The sequence below is a fragment of the Pezoporus flaviventris genome, unplaced genomic scaffold (assembly GCF_033815535.1).
Source record: "Pezoporus flaviventris isolate CSIRO_AGI_PZ_B2104156 unplaced genomic scaffold, CSIRO_AGI_Pfla_v1 ptg000001l, whole genome shotgun sequence".
In the NCBI taxonomy this organism is placed as follows: Eukaryota; Metazoa; Chordata; class Aves; order Psittaciformes; family Psittacidae; genus Pezoporus; species Pezoporus flaviventris.
The window spans coordinates 37364184-37378270 of NW_026892549.1; the positions used below are offsets into that span (position 1 = coordinate 37364184).

At 34.0% G+C, this 14087-nt stretch overlaps 1 protein-coding gene across 7 annotated transcripts in view; it reads right to left on the reverse strand.

The window, feature by feature from the left end:
- Nucleotides 1-14087, reverse strand: part of LOC133268709 (sodium channel protein type 2 subunit alpha-like) — a 75652-nt gene that overhangs the window by 15855 nt on the left and 45710 nt on the right. For all 7 annotated transcript variants that reach the window (XM_061452270.1, XM_061452251.1, XM_061452260.1 and 4 more), the window contains 3 exons: nucleotides 4890-5010; nucleotides 4151-4305; nucleotides 3032-3205 (listed from right to left, as the gene is read on the reverse strand). In XM_061452270.1, the coding sequence (XP_061308254.1) occupies nucleotides 3032-3205; nucleotides 4151-4305; nucleotides 4890-5010 (450 nt within the window). The remainder of the gene's footprint in view (nucleotides 1-3031; nucleotides 3206-4150; nucleotides 4306-4889; nucleotides 5011-14087) is intronic.

Sequence of the window (14087 nt, forward strand, 5' to 3'; positions counted from 1 at the left end):
AAAACGAACTAAAGATTTTTCTTTCTATTGAGAAGTTAATGCTTTTTCTTGTTTTTTGAAAGATAGACACTGTATTATTGGTTTTCCAGGTAAGCATTTTTGGCATGCTTTTACAATGTTAGGATACACATAAAGTCATATAAGACTATCTAGGAAGACAAAGTGACATCTCTTTCTGTATCTGGTCCCCCAACACATCAATATGCTCATCTTATTTCTCCTTATTTTGATTATGAAGTTGTCGAGGCAGTAGTTGCCCCTTACTCTGTGCATACAGCATTTAGCGTATTAGTATAATGTGACCCTGATGTTTTCCAGAATGTTGCTGCTGAGTTATTTATTCAAAAAAACTAATAAAAAGGTCAAGAGCATGGCTGAATTAAATTAACTGTTTTAACAAAAAAGCATGAAATGTTTTTAGCTATATGAAGAAATATTATATAAGCCACTGACACGACCAATTTTCATGTACTGTACAATAAGCCAAATTGGAGGGGTTTCTTGCTACATTTAAATGTTCAAAAATTGTACCCACTGGAATTTTCTCAGGCATCAGCAATTTCAGGAAGGTCAAAGTTTTCCTTCCACTTATACATTCATTACTGCCCCACAGTATTTGACAAACATGTTTTGTTTTAAATATTATTTCTGTTTCATTCAAGTACAATTTATTAACATAATAATTTAGAAATAAAGTGTCTATACCAAAATGTAGGACTAGCTTATAAAATTTAAAAATACACAGCATAAACTATATCCACTTAACACTATCTAAGTTTACATATCCTATCAGAAATCTACACAAACAAATTTGATAACTGACAAACTCATTGGGTCTTCCCAGATTCTTTATCTCCTTCCCTGGTATCCCATCTCCTAGGTTTGTATGTGGCAAAGACAACTTAGGCTCATTACAGCTGTACATCAAAACCTAGACATAATAAACTTATGACAGATGGCTTCTAGAAAAAGGAGTAAGAGCAAAAACCAAGGCACAAGATGACATGTTCTATAGCATCTAGTTGTACTGTGTTATGATATTGCTGTCTCAAGCCTTTACTGGATATCTCTGCCAGAATTAGTCTCCCCTAAAAAAGTGAGTATGTCCCTGCCTGTCAGCTGCTTGACCAAAATTCAGTCTCTTCACTTAAACCACTAAACTAATTTACCAGATTGTGATTTTGGGTAGATAAGGCACTCCATGCAAATATCTGCTCCTTGCTGCAGATATTGTTGGTTCTAGCATAGCAGTGGGGCTGAGAGATGGCATGATAAGGTTAAAAACTGAGGTAGCCAGATGTACCAAGAGTCATCTGTCATGGCTGTAAACTGACAGAGCTGAAAATTGCCATTGCTTTGTGTAATTATTAAAACTAATTTGGTCAAAATCACAGAGAGCAACTATGGCTATTTCTCACAATGAGGGAGTTAGGTATATAAGATATTAAAGGTCAAAGCCATGAAGGACTATCAGTGTTTAATCTTGAATAATTTTAGAGGATGGAATTAAACAATTTGATTAACTTGAGTCACTTCTAATGAAGAAGGGCTCACTGGTGTTCTCACTAGGAGCATGCCACTGAATCACACCTGTTCAAACTGCCTGTTAAAGCAGTGTAGATTCTCTGCTTTTCTCTAGAAAAATAAAATGACAATAACTTTTTAAGTACTGCCTGTTGGTGTTGAGGGAAATGCTGCATTAGCCTTAGGCACATTTTTTACCACTTTCTGGAACACAATATAATGCTTCAAAAGTAGAAGGGTCCAATCTCATTTAGTCATGATTTTATTTATAAAATTAAAAATTATGGGTAAGAAGTTAGCAAAATAAGCTGCTTTACTTACAGTGATGTTTTTAATAATTCTGAGAACCTGCTCAGGTAACAGCATCTCTAAGGCTAAACCATTATTAAATGGAGCATGTCTTAGAATAATCTGTTTAGCTTTATGTTACTAAAAGAATAATTAAAACATGAGTTGTAGTTTATCTGAAAACAGTCTTAACATCATCTTGGAGAGGAGCATCTCTTCTGCATTAACATCCTCTTAAGGAAACTGTTCCAGTGTAGGTCTTCAGAACTGAGATAAACAGTATAACAAAACTAACTTGGGCAGTTTAAAAAGCTGAGGTCTTCCATTTTGAGTTATGGGCCAATCTAAACAGGTGTTTTTCTCTCTGTGAGTCAAAAATCTGATACATTTATATATTTTTAACAAATGAGTATTTATGGAACTGGGATTTATACAAACTTCCCAATTAACATAGTAGCTTGGGCAGAAATAAAGGCACTATTGCCCTGAAATGCCATCTCTCAGTTCCACACTGTGGACATGTGTAGCTAATGAACTGGGTCACATAATGTGTGAAGGCAAGAGACCAAAATATTCTGGGAGTAAAACCAGCTTTGATCCCTAAGCAAGGCCTTTGCACAGAAGTGTATCACAGCTGGGAAAGCAGCCAAGAAACCTTGTATTCTCTTCTGGTATAAACCCTGCCAAGTCACAGCTGTTTTTACTATCGCAGATTGGCAGCCCCTTAAAGCTAATTAATTTTTAGACCAGATAGCCACTGTGTTTCTGTTTTACTGAAAATGATAACAGAATAGTTTTGTGGGACAAAGTACTGAGAAATCAGATGAAATCTGGACCAAATGTATTGTTTCACTTGCAAAGTTGCAGTGTTTGTAAGAAGAAACTTTCACAGTATGGTGACTTATTTGCTAAGGAATAAGGTAGAATGACCAGAGTTCATTAAAAATATCATGTTTCAAAATTAGGTTTTGTCCTCATAAAATCTCAAGTTTGATACACCCTGGGTACGAAATTATTAACCATGAGGAATGAACAAGCTGATGGCCAGCCATCCTTTTCCTTCTGGCATGTAAATCTACTTTAAATAATACATACAGATCATTGTAGGCTATTACTAAGGCAGTAAGACTGCTTATAAGACTGCTTGGTAGTAAAGAGCTTTACAACATAAAGGACTTAACTACACTAAATTTTACAATATTAAAGTCTGTGTACTTACATCAACAATCAGGAAGTCCAGCCAGCACCAAGCATTAGTAAAATATATTTGAAAACCATACGCTACCCATTTTAAAAGCATTTCTAAAATGAAAATATAAGTAAAAACTTTGTCAGCATATTCCAGCATGGTCTTGATAGTTTTGCGCTGTTCAATGTATATATCTTCAAAAGCCTATGAAAAAAATATATTCACAGATTACTAATGTTTCACAGAATACACATGATAAAAATAAGCTATTTTATCCCCTTGTTCTTCTTCATATTTCCCATCTTTAACCACACTACAAATTGGAGCAATTTGCCCTGTCTTAAGTTAGATATATATATATATATAATGTTTTACTAATGAATGACGAAATAAACTCAAAGCACAAATTTTCATCCAATGTGGTATTAAGAAAATTTCACATACACAAATGCCCCCATTCTTATACAAAATCTGTTCCAGATATGTACATTCCATTCTAGAAAGCAATTGGGTAGATTAAATTTCTATCCTCCATCAATCAAACTTACGTCTAGCAGACAAACTAAAGAGCAATATATTTGCTAGAATGTACACTTTGGTACTGTAGTGAATGTTAAGTGAAGCTGGAGAGGTGGGTAATGTAAATCTTGGTGGAAAGAGGTTGTTAGGTTTAATTTGTTGTCACAGTCTTCCCTATCTTCTGCCTCCAAAAGAGAACTGAATGAAGTAATTATTTCTTTTTTTTTTTTTTGTATGGTCTTTCATTATCAGATTCCAAGAAGTGGCTGAGCCTAGAAGGAATTAAGAACTTAAAATATAGCTATATATTCAGTTTACAATGATCGCTTGTACTCAAATCTCTTGATGAAAATTCGCAGGCAATTTAAATCTTGAGTAGCTATGCTGGCTTAAATGAAACTTTGCCAGCTTTACAACGGTAAATCAAAAGTATCACTAAAAAAGTGCATGTGAAAGTTGACAAATTTTTCAAGTTTGGGCCAAGTTTAATTCCATGCTGAAACGATGGAATGCAGGTAGTTTTATCCAGCTCCAAGTAAAACAAGTCTTTCTAAAGCAAATCTGAATTTTGCTGTTGCTTCTAAAGAGATATCTAAATATTTCAGCATCTGCAATTTTTTTTCTACTTACTAGTGCGCCACTGCTGAGGAGAATCATGAAGACAATGAAAGTCTCAAACCAGTTGTGCTCAACTATGCTGTAGCAGGTTTTTCTAAGGTTCCACCAAATTTTTCCTTTGCCATCCTCTATACTTACTTGACAACATGGAAATTTCTTCACACAACCTGCATTAGATTATGAGACATTAAGATCCAAAAGCAAATTGTTTCAAAGTCAGTATTTACTGGGGTATCGACATGGTTAGAAGCATTAACAAATTTTATAATAGTTTTCTAAATTAAACACTGGAATCCTCTTTATAGGATGCTGAATATTGGAATTTAGATAAGTAATTTGAAGGGAAACCAGACAATAGTGAACATACAGTATAAGTAAACAATCAAAATAAACCCACTGATACTTTTGAGTTTTGGCATGTAAACTGTTCCATTTGTTGATGGACTATCACAAAGATTAATTTTTTCCAAATTTCAGGGGCCCTTCCAAATCAGTGTAAAGTGTTTTAAAAGTAGAAAAGTTAATAAAGTTTCTTAGTTACAAGATGTACACAGTGGCCAGGCAGATAAAGTTACTCAAAGCCTAGGGAAACTGTGTTTTGATTTTCGTGATTTGCACCATTCTAGGTTATTTTCTTTTGATTGTTAAGGTCATGAAGGTCCACCAGATTTGAAAGTCCCAAGAACTTAAATATGCCTAGTAATAATGCCATTTTACTAATACATCTCTTAAAGCACAGTTATTGTACAACCTTCTGTAAAACAGGCTTCTGGTTCAAGAGCTTCTTCACTTTCAATTTCTGCTTGCTCGCCCTCTCCAGGAGGAGCAATATCAACCGTGCTGCCTTCTGATGAACTGGAGGCATTTAGTTTCTGCAAATAAAGTTCCACAGAACAATTTTTTCTCATTAGATACATATTCTGTAAAAAATTATATTGAATCAAATCATGCTAGTCTGACTTTTGAAGGACGCTAAATTTATACTTATAAATTGTGCATCACCATAAGTAAAAGCATAGTAATGACATGTGCATTGTATAGTTCTGCTTCCCAGTTTATCTTCTCATAGGGAACAATTAAATATAACTTGTCTACTAACCTGGTCCACGTATAAAACTTCTGAAGTATTCTCAGTAGTATTAAAACTGGAGAGCTTGCATGTACCACACTCTCGAGTTATTTCATTTTACTGGATTACACTGAAAACGTGTCTTAATTTTCCCAGCGAAATGAACTAACAGAAAGCTCCACATATATCTTCGTGTCCTCTACAGATGGTGTTTTCATAAACACACACCATATCTGGATTAAAAATTTGTAAATTTAATGGCATTTAATGGCAAATTTCTGCACAATATAATTTTTTCAGAAAGCACAAATTACCAGATCCTAAATACCATCTTTGCATTCCAGTCTTCTGTGAATACTGAGAGACCCCTGAGGTCCTTTCCTCAGGTCCTTTCCATCATGAATTTTTCTGTTATTCTACTTCTTTTGTGTTCAGTAACACAAACACATTCCTTACTACGGTAAAACCTTAGTTAGATAAAGCAACTGAAATTAGGTGTAACTTTTTACCAAGTACATTGAAATTTGGATCAGGTCAAGCTGTTTATCAGACATGCAAGACTGCCCATAATTTTGTCCTTTTAAGAAAGCATATTTTGAAAGGACAAACTTGCCAAAGATGCATACAACTAATTCAATAATCATAGAGTTGTAAGTTGTATTCAGTTGTCAATACTGCGTGTCCTTAATCGCTTCCATCCAAACTACATTGTCTTTTACTGTGAAATAAGTCTTGTAATCAGAAAGCAACATTAAAAAAAAAACACAACCACATCAGTGGAATATTTCCGGTTTATACCATGTAGCAGTAATACGCAGGAATTTTGAGGGGGATGGAGAAGGCATCTCTAACTAAATAGTTCAAATCGTACAGGCATTGATGTAACAAAAGGGCATTTGGTCGCAGACTAGATTTATGGTTTCACCTAAGCAGATCTGGTCATGCCCTTTTACCTATATGAAGAGCTTTCAATAAAATTTTTTTGAGGGAATGCTTATTACAAGTTACTTTTCACATTTAGTTTTCAAAATAGTGACCTTTTTAGAATATATAGAAAGAAATACTGCTCAGATGATTTGACTGGTTTTGCAACAAGTAATAAAGAATAACCCTTTATAGAGGCATTTCCATGTATTCCCTTCTTCAGAGACACTTCTACAAGTTAAAACTACTTATTTAACTCTTCAGTCCCTTCAGGAAAATGCGTCAGGAACTAAGGGCTTTTTTTCTGCCAGAATTTTGGTAAATAGCACATATATCTTCATATAGATTAGTAAGCAATTCTTTCCTCATATTCAGCTCTTACATGACATGAATGAAATTTTTAAAAGTGTTAATATTGGGTGATGAATAATTTCAGGGTTAAGTTTCAAGAAGCTGCCCTTCATGAACATGTGTAAATGGAGTCATTACAGGGTCACTCACACTCAGGCTGCATGGCTGTTACTGCATTGTGACCAAAACCAAAGGACTTGTTGCATAATAATATAAAAGATTTCTGACAAGCACACAGGTATGAGTTTGAAAAACATTCTTTCTCTTCCTAAATATTGTGATCCGTCACACATGGAAAATTGTGCTGACAAATGTGAAAAGATTTGGATAAAAACATTGAGATTTTAATGTTGGTTAATTTTTGCTTAGTAAACTTGTAAAAAAATATCATGTTTTCTTTTTCATTATGATCTTCCTCTGTAATTTCCAAAACTTATGTAAGTAAAATAATTACAGCTATATTGCCTCTAAATGGCATCATTTTATTACTGGTCATGGAGATCAATAAGTCTGAAATAAAATATCATGTACTTCCCATTGTGAGAGTATTTTAAACTTTGCTTTCTGTATTACATTTACAGACCAAAATACACATTAATGTACACTGTATTAAGCATTATTAGCACACCACCTTATTATACACACATAAGGCTGTCTTTTATAAAGGAAATAAGATTTGTGAATGAACTTCATTGTTATATATCATTGTAATACAAAGAAATACAAGTCTTAAACTTGTCACTGAAATTATAGGCAGTTTCTTCATTAAATAAAAACCAAATATTGTGAAAATAAGAATCTGTCACATTCAATTTAGGAAAATTAAAACTGATTTATGGCCTGATCCATCATCATTAAATCAATTACTGACTTAATAGTAGCAGGATAGAAGTTCATAGTAGGCATCAATTATTAATCTATATGAATGCCAATTACAGAATTAAAAGGCAGTCAATTTTTTAACTGCATCTTCCCATGTAAACTCTGTTGCAGGTAGTCCTGTCAGCATAGTTGCTAAAAAAAAAGTGATAGAAGTGCAGTTTATAGTCACTGCAGACAAAACCTGCTATAATTCTCATTACTTTTTTTTTGACATAAATTGTTCTATTCATTTTTTTCCACATAATTTTAAAGAACCATATTATAAAAACGAAACTCATTAAGTTAGTAAAACTCCTCTTTGCTTCAAGACCCAATATTAGAAAAGAATCATTACATTTTAAATAAGGTGACTTTAATGATGTTTTTTTTTTCTGGCAATAAAACCAATAAGGCTAATTGGAAACTCAGTATACATCATGGATTAACGCAGTCTTCTTTTCACCTCATAAATGTGATTATCAGCCCCTTGAACATGCCATGCCCTATAAATACTTATTTGCAACTTCAGTGATATTACATTTTCCTCTACAAGGATACAATTGAAAGCAATTGCTTATGATGCAGCATTCTCAAGGCCTGAATCAGCAAAACAACATGCTTGACTACAGCAGAAGCCTGAGCAGTACTGTGGAAATCACGCACAAAAATAAAACAGAAAATAAGACTACCTCTGTGGGATTTTTTGTTTGGGTTTTTTTTTTTTTTCTGAAAATGGTATTGTATATAAATATTATTTCATAGGATATTAAAAAAAAAAAAACAACAAAAAAACAACCAAACAAAAGCTTCATCACCAACCCAAATACTTGGTTAATATATGTATAATCAGCCTCCATTCTGTCCTTTCAGAGCAGTGCATCTCTTTTAGCTTCGATCATTAAAACAAGCTTTGACCAACAGCATGTTAATGTGCCCATTTACAGGAAAATGCATTCACCTAAGGCCTGGTCTTGCTCTCATTTGATTTTATTCTAGATTCAATAAGAGCAAGAGCAGGATACTAAAATTGTAAGCTTTACAAACGGCTTCATGATTCAAGTGACAATAAAATAAAGGGATTCAGCCATTACAAATTGCCTTTAGTAATTCAGTCATGTGGTTTTATCCTTTGAGTCTTGGAAGCTGCACTGTAATTGAGTGACAAAATATAAAATAATGGGGATCAATGATTCCAAAGTGATTCTAAACTGACTTTCAATCTCAGATGTTATGATATTTGACTTCTATATAATATTAAGGAAGCCACTTTAAAAATCTATTTCCATGTTCAAAGCATGTCTTGGTTTAAAATTTAATCAGTAAAATCTGAGAATTTTCAGAATAAACATCAATATTAATTTCTTTTAGCATCTCTGGAAAATTTATATTCAGTACAGTATAAGTAGATCATACTAAACTATAATCAATAGTACAAAATGAACTATTTCGTTATCCTTTTGAAGCCGGCGAGACTCTGCCTGAAGGAAACAGCTTTGAATTTTGCTGTAGGACTGAAATCTCAATCCCAACAAAATTTTGACTCCTAGTTTCACTAGGATAGTTTGGCCTCCTTAGTTTCATGCAATATTTGGTGTCCCTGTTCCTAAAAGCTCTGCCAGTTACGCATCATGGAAATTATACTTGACTATGATTAAAAAATCAAAAACAAAACCAAAAATCCCCAAAACCTAGGGTTAATATACATGGAATTTTATAAAAAATTATGCTGGCTATTCCATAGTCTTTCTAATCTACACCAAGTGAAGTCCTCCGACTCAGTCACAGACTGCTATCATGGAACACCACTGTTTATGAAGGAGTTTAAAATGCTTTGTAAAATTTGTAAAATGCTTTTCTTTGATAGATTTTTAAGGGGGATTATTTGCTAAGTATAATTTTAGCAATTATGAAACTGTTTACTTTGCTTACAGTTCATAAAACTCAAGATATGCACTGACCAAATGAATATAAAATGTAGTTTGTAGCATTTTTAAGATTTGCTTTACAGTGCATCGTAGATTTAAAAGTATAACAGTATAATGTGTATGCAAGTAGCTACTGCAATAGTTTAAATATTATTCATGAAGGAGCTGAAGTTGTGGCAGTAATCATTATAAAAATCACTTAAAACATTTCCTTACATATTTACATTTATAAGGGCTGAATCAAAAAGGGCTGTTTTTTTTTAAAAAAAAACTACGCATGCTCCCTTTTTCTTTTGCCTCTTTAATGTATAACATTCCAGTACTGTTATGATCCATACTTCAAAACCTGTAGACCATGCACTTATTTCTAAAGACTGTATTAAAATATTCAGAAAAATCATTAGCAGGTTAAAAAATGTATGTTGGGGTTGCCAGTCCCACCTGACCATGCTGTGATGTGAGTCTCATGACTCAGCAGAGAGCAGCTGTGCATGTTTGTACTGTCTTGCAATGGATAGGGAAGGTACATAGCTGAATAGCATGCAGGCCAGTCAAAATCCATTATAAAGTGATTATATATATATATACATATATATGTATAACTTGCTTAGGTAACCTGTGTGAAAGTGGTGACACGTTGCTCTACCTGGTTAAAAAGCACCAGAGCTGCATTCTTGATTGCTCCAGCTTGGTTTTACCCCTGTGAGAAGTAAGAATGGTAGGTAGTGAAGTTCAAGACACAGGATCTCTAGTTTTCCTCTTTTTGGAATCTCTAATTAAAACATGGCTTTAACACAATTAAAACAATTATTAAATATTTTATGATCAGTTGGTAAAAAGGGAAATACATACCACCTGAAATGTTCAACAAACTTTTTCTACAGAACTTGTTTATTTTAGAGAAATAAGAAATGCAGAAGCTAGACCTAATAAACCACACTCTGAAATGGTGATTCATAAATAAAAATAGAATTAATTCAATTAATAAAGACATGGTTAGAGGATTTGGAAAGTATTCCAGTATTTATATAGTACTTAATGCATATTAATAAAATTTTAAGGGTTTTTTTTTTGTTTAATGTTCTAGTCTTCATTTAAGTGACTATGTGATTATGTCTTTTATTTGAAAAAAATGTACATGCAGTAAGAAAAATACACTGAAGATGTATGTTTTCCCATGCCTCCTTCATCCCCTAATAATAGTGATAAAATTTCTGGGTCTGAATGAAAAGAAATCTCCATAATTTCTGTTTAAATGGAATGTCATGAAGTATCATATTGCATAAGTTTAGATTTAGTATGCTATATACTTCCAAGTCTGTAATCTCTCTCTAATTCTCAGAAGAGGATTGGATTGGTGTCTGGATGGAGGCCCATCAGTGTGTCCAGAGATGTGGTCTCATTCATTAAGTATCCACAGCTAGTCCATAACTTAAAGAATCTGTGGCTTCTGAAGACACCATTACAGAATTGGTCAGTTACAGAAAATAGAAATTTAGATTGTTGGATATTTTAAAAGAAATGCGATAAAAAAATCACCCAACAAACTGATCAAATCACTGCAGGGCATGGTTTGGCTAAGAAATTTATTGAAGCCCAATGACAATGCTTAACTTTGGGGAATGCAGTAAGTATGTTCCTGTCTTCACCTAGTCACAATATCACTAGTGATGCCAATCTGAAAACTGAACTTATTCCTTGTTTTGAAAATTCAGTGGATTAGGTGATGAAGGATATTTTTAATGTTATTAAAAGCACCAGTTGCAATTTCAGAAGTTAATTGAGCAGTCTTACTTCTCCAGTCTGAATTTGTACTTACTGTACATATACTGTAGATACAAAGGCTTTTGAAATTCTGAATGATAGAGGCCTGTAGGTGTATGTATTTCTTTAGCTGTGAAATAAGCTTTCCAGAACTGATGAATATCTTTGAAATAACTTTCCCATGTTGAAATCCAAACCGTATTCATAAAATTGTGATTCAGGTAGAATGAGGAGTTGTTTAAGTGGTACAGAAATACAAGTAGAGGAGTTTTATGTTTGGTAAGATTAACAGAGTCTATTGATTTCACTGACTAGCAGTCATGCTTTATAATAGAAACAGCAGCCCCAATACTAAATTTAAAACCATCAAATTATCCTCTTTAGTTACTTCTAATTTTCTTACTATCTACATAGTTAAGTATCTTGAGTATCTTATTTTCAGAGCAGAAATCAGTTATTTCTGATGGTTATTTCACCGGGCATCACCTCTGTTTTCTGTAGCAGGTACTAAAAATATCCTCCTTCAAAGTATCAATTAAATGTTTGCTTCTTTCAGGTACTTTCTGCCAACTATTATTATAAAGCAATGGGTAACTTAGAAATCTAATAAATGTTACTGTTCTGTTTCACCCGAATGGAGACTTCCCAGAATTTCTAGTGATACATATGAGAAAGATCTTCTTTTGGTCTGAAACATGCAATCAGGCTCCAGAGTAAATTCTGGAGCAGATTTGGCAAGTTACTAACTAGCAAATTAATTAGGAAGTGTTTTCATGAAGGAAGACGGGGACTAAGAAAAATTACAATTTGTTCCTCACTCTCCTGCTCTATCGCCTTGCTCTTGGAACATTCCTCATTGAGGAATATGCCCTGCTCTTGGCATATTCCTCACGGGCACACAGCCTCTGCCTCAGCTCTAGCGTGACCTGTTATTGCTGACAGACTTTAAATAATCATTCTGCTCTTAGCATTAGTGACAGTCAGTAAGACACCAAAAAATGGGCCATTTTACAGTTCCTGTGAAGATCTAGTTTCCAACAACTCTGTTGTTAAATAAAAAGTTATTAAAGAGGATACCTCCTCAGGGTATTGTAAGTGCTAAGTACTGCCACAGTTAAGCCAGGGAAATACCTGCCTCATCTCTTACCCTTTCTTTTGAAGACTAGGCTTTCTCCTAGCAGAAATGTTGTCTCGGTGGTACCCCTTGAGAGGGAAAATAAAGTAAATGATGGTGAGCTGTTCTAGAGAGGTAATGTAAACATTGCACCAATATACTCCTCAAAAGACAATCAGGAGGCAGCAAAAGATTCAACAGTACTGTTGACTTGGTAGGAGAAGATTGGGAATCTTCGCAAATTCCCATCACACACCGGAACATTTGTTCTTATATTATCAAAGTGGATTTTTATACACACACTTAAAAAAAAAGAGCATACAATCTTTCTCCTAAAAATAATCCAGAAGGAATGAATTAAGGAAACCAGAACAGAAATTGTAAGTAACATAGAATTAACAATTTTCAGGGTACTGGTAATAAATTCCTGTCTTATTACATACCATTCACAACATCCACACTTGAACCGTACAAATACCTGCCAAACAATTAAATGCTAAACAGCTGTGTGTGAGTAGAACTTTCAGGAAGCACTACTGCTCCTGCTTCACAATGGTAGTGATTATTACAGTCTACAGAAACCTTGAGGCTCCACGTAAGTCCTAAGTTTATCCTATACCCATTGACAATTTCTGTACAAGTTCTTAAGATAAACACCATCCATCACTTACTGGCAGATTTCCTACAGTCACCTGAAATTTTCACTTTCAAATTCCTTATAGAGACTTTTGAATTTGGTTTCTCTTCCTGAAGACATACATATACAGCTAAAATCTGTAAAACAAGGCAAAATCCCTTTTGATTCATTATGGTCCTGAAACTTCAGGATGGCCTTAGAAGAAAAAAGTATGTCTGAATTGAGCGAAGATGAGAATGAACAGAGAAATTCACTTGTGAAGTCACCTTGAAACTGGTATAATTCAGAACTTCTCAGGACAGCAAGGGATTTTACTGCATTTTCTTAGGATGTATTTACATCATATATTCACTTGAAAAGCAGAGGAGTTTCTGCCTTTGCATTGCATTTTGGTTTGCCTTCAGCTGTTCTGATAGAATAGATAGCAACACGCCATAAACTGAATCATTCAGTCTCTCTTAAAGAAGAAGTAAACAACACCTACGGGATGATGTTATTTAATTTGCACCCCTCCAGTGACATGCCTGATAGAACAGACCCACAAGCACTGCATCAGTGAAACTGGTAAAGACTGCCAGAGGAAGAGGAGCCAGGTGTGAACGGGAACTTCCCAAGCCAGCTCTGCTGCTGAGGCTGACATGCCACGTAACTGCACATTTAGCATCTGTACAGTTTATAAGCATACCAACTTCCTAATGCATATTACAAACACTTTTTAAAGTAACATATTCTGGAAGTGTGTAGGCATGTAACTTCGTAAGATGGAGTTACCTGGAAGGAACTCATCACTGTATTTACCAAAAATACCCAGAAGGAAAGCAGAAAAAAGTTAGTAAAATGTCATTTTAACAAACATCAGAATATATGAAAATACTTGGAAGTCTTTGCTAAGTCTTTTGCTAATGGAAAAGACAACTTTTATTAGAACAGCTTATGTGAAAAATACTTAATTTTCAGACCCAAAGTCATTCTGAAAACTTTTCTTTTTCTATACTAGTTGATCACATAAATTATATCACTTTACACTTCCTGTGTCTCTAATATTCTTACGTTGTCATGTAAAAGCACTACTGCTATACTGTCTTATATATCTGCATTAAAAATATTCGTCTCATAACCGAGCAATTCAGTCTGATGTTTGATAGAATATCTTGCTCTTAATCTCACAAATGTTATGCAGAATAACCTCCTTTGCAGCTGCAAGTAAACACACGCTTTAGATGTTTCTTTATGTTCTTTAGCAAAAAAAACCCACGACAAACCCAAACATACTATGATTAACTGGATTACAGTTATCCATTAAT